Source organism: Sinocyclocheilus rhinocerous, unplaced genomic scaffold (assembly GCF_001515625.1).
Source record: "Sinocyclocheilus rhinocerous isolate Xijiao unplaced genomic scaffold, SAMN03320098_v1.1 scaffold2743, whole genome shotgun sequence".
NCBI classification, from domain to species: Eukaryota; Metazoa; Chordata; class Actinopteri; order Cypriniformes; family Cyprinidae; genus Sinocyclocheilus; species Sinocyclocheilus rhinocerous.
The window spans coordinates 216,626-241,253 of NW_015663513.1; the positions used below are offsets into that span (position 1 = coordinate 216,626).

At 35.9% G+C, this 24,628-nt stretch overlaps 1 protein-coding gene across 1 annotated transcript in view; it reads right to left on the minus strand.

The window, feature by feature from the left end:
• Positions 1 to 481: 481 nt before the first annotated feature.
• LOC107728958 (C-1-tetrahydrofolate synthase, cytoplasmic-like) overlaps positions 482 to 24,628 on the minus strand; it is a 47,734-nt gene continuing 23,587 nt past the window's right edge. The window contains exons 7-25 of the mRNA XM_016539294.1: positions 17,936 to 18,072; positions 16,516 to 16,627; positions 14,425 to 14,552; positions 9,852 to 9,949; positions 9,323 to 9,496; positions 9,054 to 9,190; positions 8,776 to 8,822; positions 8,587 to 8,694; positions 6,969 to 7,043; positions 6,738 to 6,840; positions 6,433 to 6,521; positions 4,222 to 4,344; positions 3,994 to 4,116; positions 3,384 to 3,496; positions 2,973 to 3,150; positions 2,655 to 2,762; positions 1,503 to 1,655; positions 1,137 to 1,236; positions 482 to 1,043 (exon numbers count right to left, since the gene is read on the minus strand). Of these exons, the coding sequence (XP_016394780.1) occupies positions 1,147 to 1,236; positions 1,503 to 1,655; positions 2,655 to 2,762; positions 2,973 to 3,150; positions 3,384 to 3,496; positions 3,994 to 4,116; positions 4,222 to 4,344; positions 6,433 to 6,521; positions 6,738 to 6,840; positions 6,969 to 7,043; positions 8,587 to 8,694; positions 8,776 to 8,822; positions 9,054 to 9,190; positions 9,323 to 9,496; positions 9,852 to 9,949; positions 14,425 to 14,552; positions 16,516 to 16,627; positions 17,936 to 18,072 (2,096 nt within the window). The 3' untranslated portion in view covers positions 482 to 1,043; positions 1,137 to 1,146. The remainder of the gene's footprint in view (positions 1,044 to 1,136; positions 1,237 to 1,502; positions 1,656 to 2,654; positions 2,763 to 2,972; positions 3,151 to 3,383; positions 3,497 to 3,993; positions 4,117 to 4,221; positions 4,345 to 6,432; positions 6,522 to 6,737; positions 6,841 to 6,968; positions 7,044 to 8,586; positions 8,695 to 8,775; positions 8,823 to 9,053; positions 9,191 to 9,322; positions 9,497 to 9,851; positions 9,950 to 14,424; positions 14,553 to 16,515; positions 16,628 to 17,935; positions 18,073 to 24,628) is intronic.

Sequence of the window (24,628 nt, forward strand, 5' to 3'; positions counted from 1 at the left end):
TATGTATGTATGTATATATGTATATATATATATATGTGTGTATATGTATATATATATGTATGTATATATGTATATATATGTATATGTGTATGTGTGTATATGTATATACACCTTGCTACGTGTACTGTGTTAGGCTAACTGAGACTTGTCATTTGCACTTATATATTGTTGCTCTTTTGTTAGTTTTGACTGCTTTTATTGTCCTCATTTGTAAGTCGCTTTGGATAAAAGCGTCTGCTAAATGACTAAATAAAATAAATAAATAAAAATCTTAGCACTTAATTTAGGTAACTAGAAGTACTAAAGTGAAAAATAAAAAAATTAAAAAAAAGGTATGAAATCTCTTCCTTGAATGTTTCTACTAGATAGTAATGAGACTAAATAGAAAGTAACTGGAGACTTTTTGTAAATCTATTTCTTCTCAGATTTTTCATGCAAGAAAAACGTCCCAAACCAGAAACTGGCATTACAAACACAGATCAAGTAGACTGTATCTGAAGCTCAGTTACAATTTATTTGAATTTTGTATTCACAAGGTAAATGCATTCAAACAGAATCAAAAATATGTATCTGACAAATGTTAGTATAGACTTAAGTTGTATTTACACTTATTCACTCAAAGTCAGTTTTTACTCTCGTTTGGCACTTAAGTGAAAAAAATGTTGATAGATAGCTACCCTATAGATTGAAAACCGTTATTAACAGAAATATCACAATTATTAATCTACAAAATTAGTTCAGAAATGACAATTAATTGAAAAAAAAAAACTGCTTACAAAAATATTTGGATTAGATCATGTAATGGACAATTTCATTTATTATTTATTTTTTTTTGCTCAGTGTAGTAGTGTAGGGTAGTGTAGTTTAATAAAAATATTTCTTAGAAATTTTCATTAGGAAAATAGACAAATGTTATAGATCAGAATATATCAAAAGTTATGACAGCACATCTGTCCTGTTAGAAATAACCTCTGATCTGAGAGGAAGACCGAGGTCTTTAATCCAGGGGAAGGAATTCCTTGTGGACTGCCACAAACTGTAATCTTAAACGAGAAAATAATTAATTACAGCTGTCTTAAATGATGTAAAAGATACAGGCACAATGCATTACATTTAAATAACAGATTAATACATACCCCCCAAAAATTAAAAAAGTCCATGAACCTCTCCACTCTCAGTGTCAAGATCTATGTCATAGAAACATGGACGAGTGGGAAGGCCAGGAATAGTCGGCATCTGCAAAAATAAATAAATAATAATGAAAGTAAGAACATTTATTTTACATGGTACCAATCACAATTACTACTCTTTTTTTTTTTTTTTTTTTTTTTTTTTTTTTACATAACTGCTGATTCTTTCTGGAATGAATGAATGAATGAATACAAGTTATTTCAACAATCAGGAAAATCCTTTTGTGTTATTTTTTCCAATTATTTTAAAATAAAAGAAATAGCAGTATACTTACTATGTAAAAACGTGAATGTTCATATTACGCTACTTACTGTGCCAACCAGTGGGTAGAGAAAGCCTGCCCCTACACTGGCACGAATGTCACGAATTGGAAGAACAAATCCAGTAGGCACACCTTTCTTTTCAGCATCATGTGACAGAGACAGATGAGTTTTTGCCATACATATGGGTAGACTTGCAAAACCCTTGAGGGAGACAAAAAAAACTTTATAAACATAATGGCAACCTTATGTTTAAGGATCTGTAATGAGACACAAATACACCCCCCAGTCCTACATCCACTATCCAACCCCTGTTTTTCAGCCATGATGGGAGTACAAAATGGGGTATAATGGATCCTTAAAAACTAAAGAAAAATTGTAGTGCTTCAAATAGGAAAAAAGCAATCCTTTTACTGCAGGTGCACAGAGTCAAGGGAATACTTGAAAATGAACAAGAAGGTAGCTAGCCGCACAACGAATCCAATACAGACTGAAAAAGTCTAGCAAAACATTTTTTATTTTATAAATTGCATTGTGCAGAAAGTGCAGTGTGCATGGGAGTTAACAACAAGTGGACACGAGCAAGCAGACGTTTCAGCAGATTGCTATTTTCAGAATATTACAAGTATACAGCTACAACAGATGAAATAACATAGAATTCTATTTTTCTGTTATTTCATCTATTTTAGCTGTATACTTGTAATATTCGGTGTCATACATGTTAATGACCAGACTCTCTTGGAGTTCTGCTTGTGATAACTGAGGTCTACTTGTGATAACTGAATTCAGCTGATTGCCCTTAATTGTTAATCTAACTAGAAAAAGGGTGAATGTTTATTGTAAAGCGAGCACTGAAGATAGCAACGTGCGTAAATGTCTGCTTGCTCGTGTCCACTTGTTTTTAATTCACATGCACTCTGCATGATGCAATTTTTTAAAATATAAAAAAGTTTTGCTAGACTTTTCCAGTCTGTATTGGATTCAGTGCGCGGCTAGCTACCTTCTTGTTTGTTTTCAAGTATAATGGATCCTTTTCACATTTGCAGGGTTTCAGAAGGGGAGAAACTTCCAACAGTGGTAAATGGAAACCACACACACAAAAAAAAATACAATGTTAATAATTGTGGAAATGAGTCATAGAAGTCTGTAAAATTGGTCCATGCTGCTTTACTTTACAGGCGACAATCAATGCGCTATTCATACCTGTTTGCTGTACAGGTCCACCTTGTGTTGGGCCTCTGGAAGAAGTTCAATGTCATCTGCACCATAGATCTTCTGCGCAATGATTCTGATCTTGTCTACAATAGGTAACTGTAAGATAGGTAATAGGTAACTGAAGAATAGGTAACTGAAACAGAAATGAATTAGCAAACTGTATGAATGTGTACATCTGTAAAATATGACTGCAGAGTAAACCCTCTAATATTGTGTGTAACACATACCGCCCTGCAAATTAAAACCGATACATTTATTATAGAAATGATAATACAACACCACTAACATTCTTTTTTTTTTTTTTACCTCAATGTCATAAAGAAATTTGAAGCTGTTGGGTAAGTCTGCTGCTTTTTGCACTGCTCTAGCCAGATCTGCAGCACCAGCGCCTCCATCAGCCCAGTGAGAACAATGCACCGCATCAAACGCTCCTGCCTCTTTGGCTAGTTTACAGATCAGATCCAGTTCAGCCTTTGTGTCTGTCCTGCATACATGAGATGGCAAGATTCAGTTTGAATGGCACATGAGCTATACAGCAGCTTGTTTAACATGGTCTGGAAACTCAGTTCGCAAATGATACTCAATATCTATCCCAAGCACTTTACTCAAATAAATGATCATGATTATGAAATGATAATTATCGTCCTAAATCGCTTTTTTGCCGTAAAAAAAAAAAAAAAAAAAAAAAGGGACGTTTTGTTCGGTACACATGCGTACCGAACTGAAAGACCCATACCGAAGATTTTCTGATATACGTTTTTCTGGACGCACACATCCGAAGCACGCAAACAGAGAGCGGCTGTCACACGCATGCGAGTACTAAAAGTTCTCTTTTCACACATAAGTTTGTTAAAAACACACTTAAGTTACAAAAACACAGTCCGTTAATGTCTGTGAAGTTAAACAGCTGGGAAAGAAATCGAATGTCTATATTAGATCGGTGTATTAAGTGACAGCAGCATAATATACAGTACTTATACTGACTGCTGTTTGGGTCTACGCTGTTAATATGACCCAAACAATAAAATAAAAGCAGAAAATCACTCACTGCTCTGGGCGGCTCACTCAGGGCGGGGTCACGGCTAATACGGCTGTGTCAGTCAACTATCGCAACTATCGTTGGTAAAGTGTGATGTCACACTTTACGGAATCTGTGATCAGTAAGCTCTGAGAAACTGCTGAAACTGCTCACAGATTTAAAAAAAGGAGCGGGTGGATTTTTAGCATTATAGGGTGGTTGTGTACACACACTGCCAACACACATTTATGTTAAAACAACATCTAAAAGTGAATTTTGCATAATAGGTACTCTTTAAGTCAAACTTACATCATCCAACAACTTGCCCTCTACACGCAGCTCCCAGGATGCAATGCTGCCCTCAGAGTCCTCTGCGTCAGGTTTGGCAGGGTTGAAAGTGTTTGAAATGTACAATCGTAGTTTCCGCTTTTGCTTTAAGAGAAGAGACAGTTTGAGCTGTACCCACATTTTCCATATTATTGCTAACTATGCTAACTATATCTCACTGAAATGTGTACTCTAACTGCAATCACATACCTTCATTGGTCTTTTGAGGGCTTCTTGTATATCCACTCTCTTCCTCATAATGGTTTGGTCAAGTTTGCGCTCAAAAGCCAGGAGGTCCATGTACGCCTGGGACTCTGGCACCAGTTCACGGATCTAATGAAAAGGCATTGTGCACAAGTAATTCTGCAATCAGGTCTAGTAACAATTAAAGGCATCATTCATTGTAAGATGTTTTCAAAGCAGTTTGATGATATTTTACACGTATAGTCTATTATACAGTCTAAAGATTTTCCCTGTAACTTTCTCATTTATTATCAATTTTGTGGTGCTAAAAATTAGGTCTCTGATTTTCAACTGCTTTTGTTTCAGGACCCATATTTTATTGGACATAAACATTCTTTATTATACAATAATACATCAAAAAAAGCAAGATTATATAACTATAACATAAATCAATTTTATAAATGCAATTCAGTATAAATTACTAAATTAAATTATTATATTTATATAATTAATTATTTATAATAAATACTACCATTAAGTCCAACAATATGAAAATTATTAACATAAGGCTGTCAATTCAGAATTTTGGTTTATTCATACATTTTTAATTTCAATTGTTTCATGCTCTTGGCAGATGAAAATCCACTTCCTAAAACACATTGTTGTTGTCACAAACCATTTTTATCCACAATGCAAGTGAACCCATATTTAATGTAATCTTATGATGATAATATGAAAGGTAAAACTCCATGAAAACAGTAATTATTCATATTCTGACAATTAATCAATTTGTTGTAATATGGGCCTAGACTATTGGTAAATGTAGACATTTACCACTAGTCTAGGCCCATATTACAACCAAACCAAGTCAATTAGTACTTGCAAAATGATTGAATATGAAACCATTACGAGATTTCACCAGGCATTCGGACTACTTTACTAAGTCAATGACTGATTCTGATTCTCGTTTGTGACTTGTTACTGAAACAAATCATGTATTTCCTTCCAAAATTGTAACCTTATGCTCTCCTGATTTTCACAGTGTTGCATCATTCTCTCCTCCCCATGTGACCTCCAGCATTTTACAAACCTCATCATAATGAATTAACTCTTTTTGGTTTGCCTGTAAAAAAAACAACAACAAAGACTTTGGGAGGATTAGCCATTTCAAGCACCCACATCCTCTCCAGATTAACATGGCAGGTAGTGTGTGTGCGGCTCACTCACGGTCACGGCTAATACGGCTGTGTCAGTCAACTATCGTGGGTGGGGCTGGTAAAGTGTGATGTCACACTTTACGGAATCTGTGATCAGTAAGCTCTGAGAAACTGCTCATGATTTATACAGATTTAAAAAAAGGAGCGGGTGGATTTTTAGCATTATAGGGTGGTTGTGTACACACACTGCCAACACACATTTATAGTTCAAACAACATGCAAAAGTGAAGTTTGCATAATAGGTACCCTTTAAGATTTTTGATTTGTTCTGACTGTAGAAAAATTCCTTATGAAATGAACATACAGGTCAGAGACAAAATTCACTGAATTAATTCTATTAGCACATGCCCTATTAAAAAGCAATGAAAAGTAAAAGCAAGTGTGGGGCCATTGCCTGCTAACAGAATAAGATCAAATGCTTTGGTTTCCTTGTCATTACAACTGATTGAATATGCAATGTTTTGTCCGTTTCAACTGTCAAGTCAGTTTTATTTATACCCTCAAGGAACATTGATTAGCAAGGTAAAAGATTCCTGACAGTTCAATGATAACAGGCTGATAACATCTGATACAGATACTGCAGAAAGACAAGACACTTTCCCATGGCTCATATGAGAAAGAAAGAAATGTTAACTTGTAACTCCTGAGCTATTAAAAAGTTAATAAGTTCTTTGAACAAGAACACAAAAACATATTTCTTCTGCTGCATATGTTAATCAGGTGGACATCTTTGGCCATTGCGGTGTCTTGTGGCATGAGTGCTGCGTCTGGCTAGACAAACATAACGTTTGAACAAACAATATTTGAACAATGTTTGTGCATAAAATACTTTACTCCTAACAACAACAAAAAAAGCTGTTTTAATGGCCTGAATCATTTGCCTATTAGAAGCTACAACCATCTTTGGCATTATAAATGTTATGCAGTTTATTTTTGGACAGGCTTTATAAAATTAAATAATCAAGTCTCGAGTCTACTTATTCATCAGTATGTAAAGCATTTAGTAATATGTGGTAATATGTGTGATGCTCACAGTTCTGGTGAATCCCTTCTCAGTTGGAGATTGGCCAATCGTGATTTTTCTCAAAAAACGATCATTTGTGTCCAGCACTATAAAAAAAAAAAAAAAGAAAGAAGATTTACATTTCATCCAAATGTGTATATACTGTACAAATGTGTAATTTTCAGTAACATCAGAACGAATAGCAATCTACACAAATTATCTAGTATTAAAGATGCACTCCGCTTTCATTTAATTTTAAATTTCAGATCATTCATCTCTATAGTATAAGAACAATGAAAACAACAATACACATTCTATCATACCGCGCTGCCAAGTTATGGACTCAGGGTCAATATCCAGCCTGACGAAGCGAGTGATTTCCTCTTCTGTTAACGTGCTGGGGTCAGTTTTCTTTATACCTTGTTTCTGTCAGTACAAGGAACATCAAAAATATAAAACTACAGAAAGCATGACAATGCAAGAGCAAAACTAATGTAAATCTTAGAGAGGAGGATATAAAATTACAAAAACAAATAAACAAACATTATTCTTACTTCAAGCCTGTTGATCTGAACTGGGGAAAACTTCCTCTGACCTCCAGTCATGGGTACCAACCGATTAAATAGAGCCTAGTGCAGTGATAGAATGATATTTAGCTGTTGATATGGACTTTCGCTGCAGGAAAGCAATTCTTAAAATGTGATGCAGATAATATAATAATTTACACTGGTGCAGGGGCACAATTAAATTGCTCATCTTCTCAGCATTAAGCCATCTTAACACTTTAATCGCCACACAAGGTGCACATGTAATGGCTTGTATAAAAGAAACATAAGAGCTCTGCTTAGAAGACTGTCCATGATAAAGAAACATGGGGATAATGAATTTTGCCATTGTGTTTGCATTTTGCAAAACAGTGAGTCTGATAACGGACTAAAAACATTTAAGGCAACACTTTGAATACTGACCTGGACATACATTTAACTGAGGACAGAAGCATATAGTCCAATGAAATAATTCATATATATATATATATATATATATATATATTTATTAGTATGATAATATTTTAATAGTATTAAAGACATTCTCTGAAAACTAACCATCATATCCAGTATCTAAAGTAAATGTATCATGTCTCAAAATTAGGCAAAAACACTCATTAGGAATATTATCTTTTGCAGCATACTGACCAGTGTTGGGGAAAGTTACTTTTAAAAGTAATGCATTACAATATTGCGTTACTCCATAAAAAAGTTACTAATTACGTTACTTAGTTACTTTTTATGGAAAGTAATGTGTTACGTTACTTTTGCATTACTTTTTAAATCTGGACAGGGCTTGCTTGTTTGTTTTTAAAATAAAAAAGTTATATTTTTGGCAAATATAAAAGCCTCTTCACACCAAAAGTGAAATGAATAAGCCTTTTTTATTATTATACCCTCATTGGGGGCTGAGCCCCACTAAAACGAAAATCTTAGAATCGCCCCTGCTTACAGTCGCTGATTCAGAAGCGCCAGATTGTCATAGCAAAGTCGGAATTTACCCCTTTTTTTTTTTTTTAGAAATAACCTTTGTGAGCAGCCAGCTTTGTACTCTTCTAGGTTAAAAAAACTGTCGTCTATAAAATGCGTTGCACAAATTCGAACATCTGGGTTGTGCTGTTCTGTTGTAAATAAATCTTAACCAATGATTCCTAATTGCATCTACTTCCGGAAGGCCAAATAAAGTGCTTTTGCTTTCGCACTGAAATACACAGCGTCTCCCTGACATGCTGCTCAACACTACTGCTGTTCCTGAAACCACGCCTTCTTTCTATGCGTGCACATTATGCTAATATTTCCACATATTGACGTAGATATGTGAGGGCGTGTTAGAACGAGCCGTTTTAGGTAGGTGTGGCTGACTCTTAACTTTTATAAAGAATATCTCTTTGGATTTGAGACTTTAGTCTTTGCAACTTTACAGATCTTCTATATGCACCAAGAGCTTGTAACACTCCAAAGAGAAAGGAAAACTTGAAATCGCATCATATGACCCCTTTAATGTTTTTTGTAATTAATTATATGCTAATTAACTGACAGCCTTAATAATCTTTGAACTAAATTTCATCCCTGATCACATCAGAATGCGATATCAGTGATCCAATAAATGAATGAAGACAGACAATACCTTATCAGACTGGGTGGCTTCATGGAACATACGAGCATCAATTGCAGCAGCTACCAGGTTATTGGCTGCTGTGATGGCATGAATGTCACCAGTCAGATGAAGATTGAACTGAGAAGAGAAGACAATCACTAAATACATGTTTTTATACAGCTTAATTAATCAAACAAGAATCTGATGCAAAAAGAATACCTCTTCCATGGGAATAACTTGCGAGTACCCCCCACCAGCAGCACCACCTATAGATATAAGAGATAAGGTAGTAGCTTAATTTTCAGTAGTTGCTCTCACTGCTATGAAAATTGACACACAAAAAAAGAGAAAAAAAGATCACAATTGTACTTCCTTTGCAAAAGTTTAGTAAACAAAACTTGATATACCAAACCTTTTTGCACATTGTTTGATAAAACATCACTTTAGAGGTAACCAATCATATATGGTATTACTATTGTCTTATCAGCATTACTTACCTTTGATGCCAAATGTTGGACCTTGCGATGGTTGGCGCACACATGCAAACGCATTAAGTTTCAGATGAGCCCCAAGTGCTTGAACCAACCCTATTGTAGTTGTACTCTTTCCTTCACCCAGAGGAGTCGGAGTGATTCTACATTAAACAAAATGTTACTTCTTAGCACAAGTATCAATAGCTTACAAGGTGTTCATTTATTTTTCATCTATATGAAATGAAACACTTGATGGAGACAGAAAAAGAGATACAAGGAGGGAAAAAAAATACCCAGTAACAACCACATATTTGCCATCAGGTTGAGCCTGCAGTCGATCAATCGTTTTCAGTTGGACTTTGGCTTTGGTCCTGCCATAGAGCTCAACCTCATCCGAGAAAAGACCAACTTCCTCAGCAAGACATTCAATGGGTTTAGGTACACAGGAGCGAGAGATAGTGACATCACTGCATAATGAAAAATGAACAAACAAGATACTCGTTTGCATAATGAAAATTAACAAAAATGATACTATTGAAACAGCTGTTTACTTCAAGGAATTGTTCATAACTGAAAATCCATGCCAAAAATCATCAGAAAGTAGTGCATACAACTTATGTACTCTAAGTCTTCGGAGGCCATGCAACTGATTCGTTTGAGGAGCCATTATACGGTTTTAGAACACTTATTTATTTTTATTTTTTTTAGCTTGACTGTAAACTATCATCAGATGTCATCACACTCACTGAACCACATTGGCTGATGTTACAATTTTTGTTTTTTGTCTTTTGCATAGCTACAAAAGAAAAAAATGTATCTAACCTTGGAACAGGCCGTTGCAGGTTGAGATTGGTGTAATTTATATTCCACTTCCCAGGTTCTTGTGCTTGAAGGAAATGCTTGGCACTCAGAACTGTGTTCTGAGAAACGAAAAGCAAACATTGAATTGCCTAGGAATTGCTGATTTAAAATATTTCAGATTATTAAGTGTAAAATCTCCTGAAAAGTCAATAGTAAATTATATGAGGACAATTTAATAATGAATGGTTCAGGGGATAGCCCCTTCCAGGAATTGAACACATTGCTTTTGCTTTGCCAGTCCAATTTTTGGACCACTAAGTATCTGCCAATAATTTTATATATATATTCCGGAAGTATTCTGACACTGACTGAGTTTTTGTGCTTTTGCCTTTATACACCACTACAATGGATTTGAAATAAAACAATCAAGATGTGATTGCAGACTTTTAGGTTTATTTTAAGAGGTTCCACAAAAATGACATTTACCATTTAGGAGTTACAGCCATTTTAAGCAAAGTACCTCCCATTTTCAGGGGCTCAATAGTATTTTGACAAAGTGACATAATTGTAAATATAAGCACAATTTTAATACTTGGATGAAAATCCTTTGCAGTCAATGACTGCCTGTAGTCTGGAGCCCATGGACATCACCAAATTCTGAGTTTCCTCCCTGGAGATGCTTTGCCAGGTCTTCACTTGTTGCTGCTTATTTGTGGGTCTTTCTGCCTTCAGTCTTGTCTTCAGTAACTGAAAAGCATGCTCTACTGGATTGAGATCAAGCGACTGACTTGGCCATTGAAGAATATTCAATTTCTTTGCTTTCAAAAAGTCTTGAGTTGCTTTCGCAGTATGTTTAAGGTCATTATCCATCTGCAATGTGAAGCTGCATCCTATCAGTTTTGTAGCATTTGACTGAATGTGAGCAGAGAGTATACATGTAATGTTAAAGACCTCAGAATTAATCTTGCTACTTCTGTCAGCGGTTACATCATCAATAAACACCAGTGAGCCCGTTCCATTGGCAGCCATATATGCCCATGCCATAACACTGCTCCACCATGTTTGACACTTGATGTGGTGTGCTTTGGGTTGTGAGCTGTTCCTTTCTTTCGTCATATTTTTCTCTTCCCATCAGCTTGGTACAAGTTAATCTTGGTTTCATCAGTCCAAAGAATCTTATTCCAGAACATAGGCTTTTTTTTTTTAGACTTTTTCTGGCCAAGAGTAATTTTGCTTTCCTGTTCTTGAATGTTTCCAGTGCTTTGCACCTTGTTGTAAACCCTCTGTATTTACATTCATGAAGGCGTCTCTTGATTGTAGATTTTGACAATGATGTGCCTACCTCCTCCAGAGTATTCTTGATTTCTGTTGATATTATGAATGGGTTTTTCTTTACCAAGGAAAGGATTCTGTGATCATCCACTTTAGTTGTTTTCCTTGGTCTTCCAGGCCTTTTGATGTTGTTGAGCTCACCAGTGCTTTCTTTCTTCTTAAGAATGTAGCCAAACGTTGATCTGACCACACCTAAGGTTTTTGCTATCTCTCTTATAGATTTATGTTGTTTTTTCAGCTTAATGTTGGCCTCCTTCACTTTCATTGAGATCTCCTTGGACTTCATATTGGTAGCTCCAGTCAAACAGCTTTCAAATGCCAATTTTAAACTTCATATCAACTCCAGATCTTTTATCTGCTTAATTTGTCTTGAAGTAGCGAGGGAATGGACAGCACCTGGTCAATTAACCTCTTCTTAGTCAACTGTCCAAATACTGTTGAGCGCTTGAAAATGGAGATAGTTTGCATAAAATGGCTGTAACTCCTAAATGGTAAATTTCATATTTTGTGGAACCTCTTCAAATAAATCTAAAAGTCTGCACTTCAATCACATTTTTGTTTTATTTAAAATCCATTGTAGTGGTGTATAAAGGCAAAAGCAAAAAAACTCAGTCAGTTTCTGAATACTACCAGACCTTTATATATATATATATATATATATATAGTAGTACACAGCATAAATTAGTATACTCCCTTTTAAACCTATATATTTAGGGTTCAAAAATGATACAATGTTGTAATAAACAGCAATATATTATTTATCTAAATATACGCCATAAAAGGCTTACATGGCTTACGCCATGTTACAAAAATGAGTACAGAATAAATTAAGCATACGTATCAATAGCTCTGGGCAGACCTTTGTTTTGTTATTGTCCACGCAGGAAGCCATTATGGAAGCAAAATAAAATAAAATAAATAAGGAAGCTGTTTTTCCTTTGCCAAGGCCAATATTGATGAGAAAACCATACTCTGAGTTGCTTTCGCAGTATGTTTAGGGTTATTATCCATCTGCACTGTGAAGCTGCGTCCTATCAGTTTTGTAGCATTTGGTTGAATGCGAGCAGAGTGTATAGCCTTAAAGACCTCAGAATTCACCCTGCTACTTCTGTCAGCAGTTACATCATCCATAAACACCAGTGAGCCTGTTCCATTGCTATACGTACATGCCCATGCCATAACACTGTCACCATGTTTGACACTTGATGTGGTGTGCTTTGGATCGTGAGCTGTTCCTGTCTTTCGCCATACTTTTCTCTTCCCATCAGTTTGGTACAAGTTCATCTTGGTTTCATCAGTACAAAGAATCTTATTCCAGAACATGGGAGGCTTTTGTAGATGTTTTCTGGCAAAGTCTAATCTCGCTTTCCTGTTCTTGAATGTTACCAGTGGTTTGCATCTTGTTGTAAACCCTCTGTATTTACATTCATGAAGGCGTCTCTTGATTGTAGATTTTGACAATGATGTGCCTACCTCCTCCAGAGTATTCTTGATTTCTGTTGATATTATGAATGGGTTTTTCTTTACCAAGGAAAGGATTCTGTGATCATCCACTTTAGTTGTTTTCCTTGGTCTTCCAGGCCTTTTGATGTTGTTGAGCTCACCAGTGCTTTCTTTCTTCTTAAGAATGTAACCAACCTTTGATCTGGCCACACCTGAGGTTTTTGCTATCTCTCTTATAGATTTATGTTGTTTTTTCAGCTTAATGTTGGCCTCCTTCACTTTCATTGAGATCTCCTTGGACTTCATATTGGTAGCTCCAGTCAAACAGCTTTCAAATGCCAATTTGATACCTCATATCAACTCCAGATCTTTTATCTGCTTAATTTGTCTTGAAGTAGCGAGGGAATGGACAGCACCTGGTCAATTAACCTCTTCTTAGTCAACTGTCCAAATACTGTTGAGCGCTTGAAAATGGAGATAGTTTGCATAAAATGGCTGTAACTCCTAAATGGTAAATTTCATATTTTGTGGAACCTCTTCAAATAAATCTAAAAGTCTGCACTTCAATCACATTTTTGTTTTATTTAAAATCCATTGTAGTGGTGTATAAAGGCAAAAGCAAAAAAACACAGTCAGTTTCTGAATACTACCAGACCTTTATATATATATATATATATATATATAGTAGTACACAGCATAAATTAGTATACTCCCTTTTAAACCTATATATTTAGGGTTCAAAAATGATACAATGTTGTAATAAACAGCAATATATTATTTATCTAAATATACGCCATAAAAGGCTTACATGGCTTACGCCATGTTACAAAAATGAGTACAGAATAAATTAAGCATACGTATCAATAGCTCTGGGCAGACCTTTGTTTTGTTATTGTCCACGCAGGAAGCCATTATGGAAGCAAAATAAAATAAAATAAATAAGGAAGCTGTTTTTCCTTTGCCAAGGCCAATATTGATGAGAAAACCATACTCTATCCATATGGGAATGTATGAGTGCTGAAGTTGAGGGGGACATTGCAATGGCATCATTCACAGACGTGCTGCAAAATCTTGAAAGAGAAGGTTTATCTTCTCACCACACCTTTGGTTTCTTAAGCAAGTCAATGACCTTAAATACACATCCATGTTTGTCACCTGTCCTCATCCCTATTGAGGACCTGTGGGTGATTCTGAAGAGAAATGCTGAGCAGCACTTAAGGAGGTCATCCTCCAGGAATAGACGTGGCATTGTGCTGTGAACTTGTACACTCAATGCCAGGAAAGCTTGGAGCAATACTAAAAAGTAGTTGAGGACATCTTCAACACTACAATCTTAGAATGTTTGGTGAATGGTCTATACTTATTTTTGAAACCCATGATGCGAATAAGTATTTACGTAAGTATATTTTGATTTTGTCATCTTTCCATGCATTTTAATGGTAATTTAGAAGTAGAAATATATCTTTATGTTTAGAGGTATTTTCCTGTACTGTATGAATGTACTGTATTAATAAAACAATAAATAATTATTTTCACAATAAATGCATGTCATAATCCATTTATCAAGACTTTCCCACACATTTTCCTTAATTTCAAATGCTGATGTTGAGAAACATTTTAGGGTAAGTCAATTTCCTCTGGCCTTCATCAGAATTTAGTTTAGTAAATATAAATATATGTGCTGGCTAAGACATGCTAGGTACAGCGTAAAATGTAAATTAAAGGGGGAAAAAATGAATCAAGCATAAAAAGTAAACATTACAAAAAACAACAACAACAATAACAAGCGTCACTTCCATTATAAACAGGAATAATGTACCTGCATGAGCATGGCTACAGTCATTGGACCGACTCCTCCAGGTACAGGTGTAATAAATGCAGCCTTATCTTTAGCAGAGTCATAGTGAACGTCTCCAACAATTCTCTTGCCACTTGGCCTGCTGCTGTCTGAGATAAAATTTAAGTGACTGAATGACTATGTTTCTGGACAATGGATTTTACAGGTTCACCTGAGTTACTAGTGCACATTTCAGACAATCCTTCCAAGTCTGAAATCTATATGACTTATAATACTTCATGTCTTTATTGAACACATTCCATAAAACATCTGTTTTAAAGGTTTCAAAATATGAAGAACATGCTGGGAAACCAAAGAATGTGCTGGACCTAGAGGATTTCTCTAAAGAACAGTGAACAGATTAACTGCTCAAGACAAACAAGGGACTGATGAATAACTTAATCATTAAACTCATCACAAAATGATAAAACAGTTGTGGATCATCCAGACAGGTAATGACAACACTGTGAATGTTTAATGAGATGTGTTCAATAAAGACATGACATGCCAAGGCAAGGCAAGTTTATTTACATAGCACATTTCATACACAGTGGTAATTTAAAGTGATTTACAGAAACATTTTTTAACAAGAAAATAGGGTAACACTTTAGTTTAGGGACCAATTCTCACTATTTACTAGTTGCTTATTAGCATGCATATTACTGGAATATTGGCGGTTTATTAGTACTTATTATTACTACGGTCACACTTTATTTTAAGGTTCAATTCTAGCTATTAATTAACTATTAACTACAACTTTTGCCTCAAACTCCTAATCACTGTTTAGTAAGGTAGTTATTACATTTAGGTATTGGGTAGGATGCAGAATGTGTGCTTTACAAGTACTAATAAATAGCCAATATACTAGTAATATGCATGCTAATAAGCAACTAGTTAATAGTGAGAATTGGTCCCTTTATTAAAGTGTTAACATTACTACTGTTTTCCTGTCTCAGGAATGTAAACTGCTGGCAGTGGGAGTCTTGTTAGACAAAAATGTTCCTTTTTGTAGTAGTATTCCAGTCTTGACATTTCTAGTTTTAGCTTTGGTGCCAAGCGTTGTCGTTTAAGCACTATGCTGATTTGATGGAATTAAAATGTTTAGATAAAATACAAAAGAAATTATGGGAAAGCGCGGGGCATTGAGTAAGAGTGAACGATCATAATTGATTGTGCAGCAAATCTTGAAAGACTATAATTGTTTTTGTCTCTTGTTAGCTTAAGCACATTGTGTTTATTCCACATGTTCACAGCAACTTGCCTGAATAACAAATTGTCTGGTGTAACGTCAGAGACATCTAGATGTAACCCTATTGGCCCCTTGAATATTGAGGTTTGTTTCCACCAGACAGACATGAGATCAATTAAGTTCAATCTGTGCTTGCATAAATTATGTTTCTAGTCTTAGGTTGGAAGCCTGCTGCTTGACATGGTGTGCCATGTAGAGGATACGCATAGTTCTATGCATTAAATGAAAATATATGCTTTCTATTTATATCATCATGTTACTATTTTAAACAGTTGTCAAGATATCCAAGATATTTAAAAGGTGGTTGTTTTTGAGAAAATGCCCTCTTAAGATTTTAAATCAACTTTTAGGCATTTTGTACGATTACATGCATTTTTTTTCAGTAAGTTCACATTTTAGTAAGTTGTACAATATCTTTCATATGATGTTATGTTCATTTATAACAAAATTAAAATGTAATAGCAAAGCAATGTAGCACACGTGCACTTTTTTTTTTAAAGCTTTTATTTTTATGCTATTTAATCCTTTATATCATTGTGTATACCATACCGAAAGCCTTGTATTCGTTCTCCACATGCATTATGCAGTATTAACATAAAATGTTTAAACGATTCATTGATTATTAATTTTTAAGAAAATTAATATTAATATTCCTTCCTTAATATTCCTGAAACCTGACATCACTAATTAGATTAAGACCAATTGCAGGAAAAGCAGGAAACATCTAACCGAAAAAATTATATCTTTGTAAATTAAGTTGAAAACATGGTATATACTCCTACTGAAAAACTACATTTAAAGTGCATCTGTTACAACCTACATACCTGTGATGGTGTTAATACCACAGTCAATGACAATGGCACCATCCTTCAGCCACTCTCCACGAACCATCTCTGGTTTACCAATCCCAGTCACCAATATGTCTGCCTTTCCCACCTACAACACAAATCAGGGCTCTGAACCGGAAACGAATGAAATTTTGACAGGAACAGAACCAGAAACAGAAACTAAATCAAATTTTATAGTTCCGAACAGAATCGAACATTTTAAATGGCCATTAACCGGTTAATAACGTTATTTTATCGTTCCATTTAATATTTGAAATTTGCTGTCAACCAATCAGGAATTCAAGTAGTAGGCTATGGCCTGCAAATGTGAGCTGACGCATCCAGCGAGTGAAATGCCCGCCCGCGCTCAGCTGTGAACTCATCATAGGCAAGTCGCAATGGCAATGCACCGGCGTTAGAGTTTATCCGAGGATAGTGTAAGATGGATTCAACAGATCACACGCACCTGCAGTGCTTCTGTGAACGGAGAAAACAGAAAAAAATGATAGGCTTACATAAAAAGTAACATATAGGCATATACACGAAATATATTTCACTTAAATCATTGACAGATTAACAAAACAAAAGAAAAAAATATGCTGAGTTTCGGTTCATTGACGCGATCCAAAGTTCTCGGAAAGGAAAACTAGACGGCAGAAAGTACTTTTACAAAAGCTTTACAGTTTTATTTATTTTAAAGTTTATTTTGCAAAAGTTTTGAATGATGTCTTGCTTGTATGACCATATCGCGCCGGCGCCTCACACAGACCTTTTTTGCAGCCTGTTCATTATCAAAATAAAATACAGAAATGTAAGAAATGAATTAAAGAAACGTATAAAAAGTTACACTGCTCCGTTGTACAATCTGTTGCATTCAGCGTGACCACCGCCTCACTGTGCTGATATAGAAAATTGTTTTTAAAAAAATAACGTTATTAACCGGTATTTCTTCTTCTCGAACTGGTTTCGGAACAGTAAAAATACAGAGGAACGCAGGAACAGAAACGTTAAAATATCGATTTTGCTCGGAGTGAACCGATTGAATTATTTTTCATTTTCAAGCCCTGACACAAATACAGTACAGTCCACAACAATTTTTTTTTTGTAGCACTCCCTATCAGCCACTGAGTAGCAAGCATCAGTAGCACCATCTCACCAAGTTTCATGTCTCTAAGCCTTACGGTTTAGGCTTCGTAATTTTTTTGTAGACAATAAAAAATAATAATAAATTATAGTCACAAACAACAACTATCTGACAGTTAATGTTATTTACTCATTTTCATATTTAGTATTCTAAAATGTGGACAGAGTGTTTACATATTGAATTTGCGATTTTTGATTAGCTAAAATAACTTTTTCCCTTCAAGTTTACATATTTGCAGAAAATTTGTGTAAACAATGCTTGAAAACTCTGTACCTCAGAGGCCAAGTCTGCAGTCTTTGAATGACAGGTCAGTACAGTTGCATGATTCCAAAGCAGAAGGTCATGCATTGGTGCACCAACAATCTTACTGCGGCCAATTACCACAGCCCTTTTTCCTGCCAATGACACACCTAAACACAAGACATTGTGGAAATGCAAATCATGAATAATCACCAGCTGAAATATATAATATAAATAACTGTTATAATTCATTTAAGGTAGACCAATGGTTCCCACCAAAAAAGAAAAGTCTGTCAGCATTTGATAACAGCCGACACATGTAATTTTTGAACACAAAACTAGATGTTTTAACAATGTCTGGACAAAAACAGTTGAAACAATTATAAAAGTCAACGGGGTGTAACAGTTTCAAGCTGCAAAAAGACAATAAGGGTAGTGTAACATTAATCCATACACATTTTTAAATGTTATTGACTGGTTCTTACATTTGATTTTGACTTTGAATACACGAGCTGACCATACAAAGTGATAGTATCTCTTCAAAGAACAGGGAGATGTACGTCAGTAGGGAAACCGTGACTCTTGAACCTAGGCCCTCTCCCCCTACCCTCGTCAGGTACATAATAAATAATTGTCTATCATTCAAATACATTGTGAATATTGGAAACATTTTGTGCCGAATGAGAGAGGTACGTGAGCCCAATGCCTGGTTCTTTCAGTTTCGCTTTGTTTTGGTTTCTTTAGCTTTATATTTTTTTTCATTCTGTTCTGTTGTTCTGTTCTGTTCATTGTTCTGTTCTAAATACCATTACATTTAAATGATTTTTTTGGAGTGAGGGGAACTCGCGTATAGCTATGTTTATACATTATAATATTTCACTTTATTTGGTATTATTTCTGGTATTTCTTGTATTATTAAAATACTCTCTCCAAACGTCATGGTTTGGTCAGTTACCTGGATGCATGGCCATATTGGAGATACTCGGATGTAAACAACAGCATGGATTGCACAGTTATTATACTACTGAAGATGTTGTTCTACTAATTTATTATATCTAAACCAAAGAAAAAATGTGTGGAAGCTGCGAAATTATTTAGAGAAGGACTTAAGCAGGAAAGGGTGTGCTATTTTGACAAACTAAAGTTAATACAGGGATAAACGCTAAGGCTATTTTTTTCTACTACTTGCCCTACAAATATTTTCACTGGCCCTCCCACAAGAAAATAAAATAGATGCCGTTATCATTATTTTTGACCCATGTTATCTTTTATTCTAATAAATAAACTTATATGACACCAAAATTCTAGATAACAAATACATTTTACAATTCTCATTTGTTACCCTGGACCACAAAACCAGTCATAAGGGTCAATTTTTTTGAAATTGAGATTTATACATCATCTGAAAACTGAATAAATAAGCATAAGGAAAATCGATAATTTTGACCCACACAATGTATTGTTGGCTATATTGCTACAAATATACCTGTGCTACTTATGATTGGTTTTGTGCTCCAGGGTCACATTTCGTTACCACAGCAAAAACGTCTGGCCTAACAAATATAAATTTCAAACATTATTAAAGGCAATTTATCAATCAGTAAATAAGAACAAATGAACAAATTACAAGCAATAGCACAATTTACATTTACATTTAGTCATTTAGCAGATGCTTTTATCCAAAGCGACTTACAAATGAGGACAATGGAAGCAATCAAAATCAACAAAGGAGCAATGATATGCAAGTGCTATAACAAGTCTCAGTTAGCTTAACGCAGTCAGTTAGCTTAACGCAGTACACGTAGCAAGTAGGGGTGTGAACTAGGGCTGCACGATAAATCATATGCGATATTTAACGCGCATCTTGTCAGTAAAGCCATTCTGTAATCAGTGGTAAATCTCCATCACGTGCGGGCTTTCACATTGAGCAGCATTAACTACACAGAGCCGTTGTTCAGCGACAAGCTGCGCAAAACATGCAAGGTTTTTTTTCAATTATATAATAAATAAAAAGAAAATAGATGGAATAGAAAAAGAATAGAGCAAGCTAGTGTTAGAGGCCTTTTTTGCTTTTGTTAATTGTTTAATAAATAAAAAGAAAACAAATAGAATGTAAAAAGATTAGAAAAGCTAGTGTTAGTTTTTTTTTTTTAAAGAATAGAATTAGAACAGAGAGTGCTAGAGTTAGAGAGTCAAATAAAGATGGAAGAGCTGTGTTTTTAGCCGATTCTTGAAGATGGCTAAGGACTCAGCTGCTTGTACTGAGTTTGGCAGGTCATTCCACCAGGAGGGAACATTTAATTTAAAAGTACGTGAAAGAGATTTTGAGCATCTTTGGGATGGCACCAGTGCTTGAAGTGGAAAAAAAAGTGCCGGTACTCACCCCCCCTCCAATTTATTTATTTAATGATTTATATTAAATAAATAAGTACTTTTTAATATTTCACAATGTATGTATAGTACCACAATCAATCAATCAATAATTAAATAAAAGTTTTCAATACAAATTAGCATTAAAGACCACTAAATTGCCTGCCTTTACTACTACATGGATCCATTCAGAATCGCTAAATCTCTGACCACCGCATAATAAGCGTTCATAATAAAACACTCTTGCTTTTAAGCCGAATACACGCTGAAAAGAATAATTTTACTGACATCTGGATGCAAGTCACCATTCTCTCCGCAATCGCTGATGAAATCGGCTGCGTTTTCTCTGCATTAGCGCTGTTTTGAACTAACTGTTTGAATTCGTTTACTGGATCCTTGGACTTTCCAGGAGTTTACCGGTTTAAAATGATGAGATCGCAAAAGCCTGCTTCTTTTCATTTTAAGATATTATTTTCGTTATAAAGTACTGATTCAAATTAGTAATCAATAATTAATTATTATTTTAATACTCTGCGCGCCTCCCCTGACATGCTCTCGTGCCCCACACACACACACTCCACTTGCATTCATTCATGTGATTGGTCGAGATGAGAGGTGATCCCGCCTGGGTAGTGTGATTTATATAGTGTCCTTTCTAATCATATTATGGGATCATATAATCACCCAGACCCTGACGCTTTTACTGCAGGTACTCTAAAGGCTGCGTACCGGCCCACTTCAACCACTGGATGGCACAATAAAGCGATGTTCACTTGCAGAACGCAAGCTTCTAGAGGGCACATAAGTCTAAAGTAATGAACTTAGGTAAAGGGGTGCAGAGCCAGTGGTAGTTTTTGTAGGCAAACATTATTGCCTTGAATTTTATGCGAGCAGCTATTGGTAGCCAGTGCAAATTGATAAACAGAGGTGTGACATGCATTCTTTTTCATCAATCATAACTCCAAGGTTTCTAGCTGTTTTTGAAGGAGTTATGGTTGATGTGCCTAACTGGATGGTGAAACTGTGATGAAACGATGGGTTTGATGGAACCACAATCAGTTCTGCAAGGTTGAGTTGAAGGTGATGGTCCTTCATCCAGCAAGAAATGTTGCAATTGAATAAACAGAACAAAGTTGCAAATAAAATGAAGGTGTTAAAGGACAAACAGCAGACGGGACTGAATGATTCAGCAAGCGGAGCTTATGGAACAGCAACGCTAGTGTTTCCTTTGGTAACTGCTACGCTTATTAACAACTGCTTTTTAATGCATTATATACAGAGGCAAGATGAAAAGAAAATGCCATGAAAACCTTTCTGAAAACAGACCGTACCCCTCAGAGAACCATTCATATAAAACCTTACCCCCAAATTAGGATTTTCTTTCAATATTTTGTGCATCGTGAACAGTGATCCTGCTCTGCCTGCTACAGTATTTTTTCCTCTTTGTGTCTGCCTTCAGAGTGTCTCTGGCCTTCGTTAACAGCCGTTTACACACTTCGTAATATTTCCACACAAATATAGCTGTCTTTCACGTCTTGCTTGAATGCTTTAAAATCGCTTGAATTATCAAATTAGCAAGGCTTAGAAACGGGTGAAAATTATAAATTTTGTGATGATACAGCAGTGGCATGACAAACTCGTCAACTGTCCCAAGCGTCTTTCACGCTGGCCCAATGAGGCAGTCCATATTGTCAAGCCCTGTAATTGGTGGTAGATATCCGTAAGATATTACTCATTTGTCGTGAACTGACACTACTTTTTTTGCTAAGCCCATACACAAGATACATTCGGTTCAATGGCATTGTTCACGTTCAGTGACGTCACAAAGACTTCCAGATTGATGACGTAACGTGAAAACACTAGTCTATTGTTTTGTGAGCAGCGGAATGTTTGGAGAGAGTGGGTTAAGCAGTAAGCATCAATCAATAAGAGCGATTTTTTGAACTTAAGAACTTGGTCAAAAATGTGTTTAGGACCAATACATAACCTCCAAATACATCTACATAAACCCGCGCTCGCTCGGTCTCGTTTGGACGCACTCACTGTCACGATCTAATGCACTTGTTAATGCCGGATCCTTTAAAACAAATACCGGAACTCAAAAATTCAAAATCGGACATTTTCCGGAACAGGATCTGGCTTTAATTAAGCACTGAGTGTAGGCACACCGGTGACTCTGGGTGCAGTTCAAAATCCTGCCGTGCCAGAGAGTGCCACTCACATAGTTTTCCATTAAATTACAATATATTTGTCCTAAATTATTGTTAATGTATGTAGTGACTTCATCCTAGGCTGGAAGATTGTGTATTGAGCATTTTTCAGTGACACGTTTGTCTTTTTGTGGTACCAATAAGGCCCGTGCTTCATACAACATTCTGCTTTCTCTGTTTTTGCAATCACCGAACTTCAAACTCTTTGACACCACTTGCTCATTCCTGAAGTGAACTGTTTGGAGAATAGATGAAAGGTTTTGGACTGCCACCTTAAACTAAATGCGAAGCGTCCTGTGTGTGACACGTGAGTTGCTCTAGAGACGTAGCACAGCGCTGCGCTTCTCTTTCAGAAATGCAACTAGAAAACAGTGCAGCGAGAGTGACTGATATCAACAAAATAAAACAGTTAAATTTAAGTCAAATAAAAATCCTTATTACAAATGTATCATCACACAATTGGCCTGCGCACAAAACCAACAATTGTAATGTTTAATATAAGCCAATAAATCATGACAGCGCTCACAGCAAAACAAATTAACAACAGACACTTCATGACGAACAAGCAGTGTTATTAAATTTGAGCATATTAAGCATTAAATAATCATATTTTTGGCACAGCGGCCCAGTAAATGTCCTCTTATGTTATTTGCGGCTTTCATCGTGACGTGAATAATAGCTAGTTAGTTAGCTATATATTTTTTTTTCCGAGAGATCCCCACAGCGGGCGGAACTTGTCATAAAGTTAGTGATAACAAGGCCGACCCATTTAGAGGAAAGATATGATTGGTCAGTTTTTCTGTCACTTGAAATTACGCTCCCATTGATTTACTATTGCTTGGCCCTCTGTAATTTCAGAGCTGGACCACCAATCACAGACCCGCAAATGCTAGGCAGAAACATTCAAATATGGAGAAAATTGGTGTCGTTCATTTAACCTATTCACTGAATAGGCAGATCTGAAGAGTTTATTTCCACAGAAATGGTATTTATTTTATTTAGATGATTGCCAAATGATGAATTCAATAAAAACAGAAATTATGATTTTTTATTAATAATTAAAAGCTTATAATTTTAAAGAATTTATTAAAAAAATTGTAAATATTGTTTTTTAGGCCCTCTCTGAGGGCCTAGAGGGCCCTGACAGTTCCCCTCGGCTGTATGTAGTAGTTTTATGCTACCTTTACACCGTTTTTGGAGCTTGAAATGGTTAAGACTCCATTTAGTTTCACAGGACAATAACAGCTGTAACAGTCCTTTTGTGTTCCACAGAAGAAGAAAAAATACAAGTTTGGAATGATAATAGATTATAAAAGAATTTGGTAAGACTTTACTTTAGGGACCAATTCTCACTATTAAAGGGTTAGTTCACCCAAAAATGAAAATTAGCCCATAAATTACTCACCCTCAAGTCATCCTATGATGACTTGTATATGACATGTATATGACTTTCTTCTTTCAGACAAATCCAGTCGGAGTTATATTAAAGGGGTGGTTCATTGCGATTTCACTTTTTTAACGTTAGTTAATGTGTAATGTTGCTGTTTGAGCATAAACAATATCTGCAAAGTTACGAAGCTGAAAGATCAATGCAAACGGAGATATCGTCTTTTAAAATTCTGGCAGTTTAATGCCTACAAAAACGGCTGGTAGGGACTACAACAAGTTACTTCCCGGGTTCGTGACATCACAAACCCAGATAAACCCCACCCTCGGGAAAAGGCAGCAAAGGGGGCGAGGCCTGCGCTGCTTTAGAGAAGAGGAAGAGAAAACTAGAGGTGCACATAAAAATCTATTCATATATGAATCACGATTCTGTCTTCTAACGATTCTAATGGATTCACAAGTTTCAAAATCAATGTTCTAAAGCAGCGGTTCTTAATACTGTTCCTCGTGTCCTCTGCTCTGCATCTCTCTCTCTCTCTCAGCTCAGCTCCAAAAATGAACCGTTACCGTGCGTTCACACCGCCGCCGTCGAGAGTGTCAAAGTGGCAGGAAGTCATTCATTTTCAATGTGAGCCGGCGTCGAGCAGCGGCGCGGCGCGACTTGGACGTTGAGGGCATCGAGGCGAGTTGAAATCAGGTCAACTTTATGGTAATGAGCTATGACGCGGTTCGGCGGCATCTGGCGGCAACCAATCGGAAC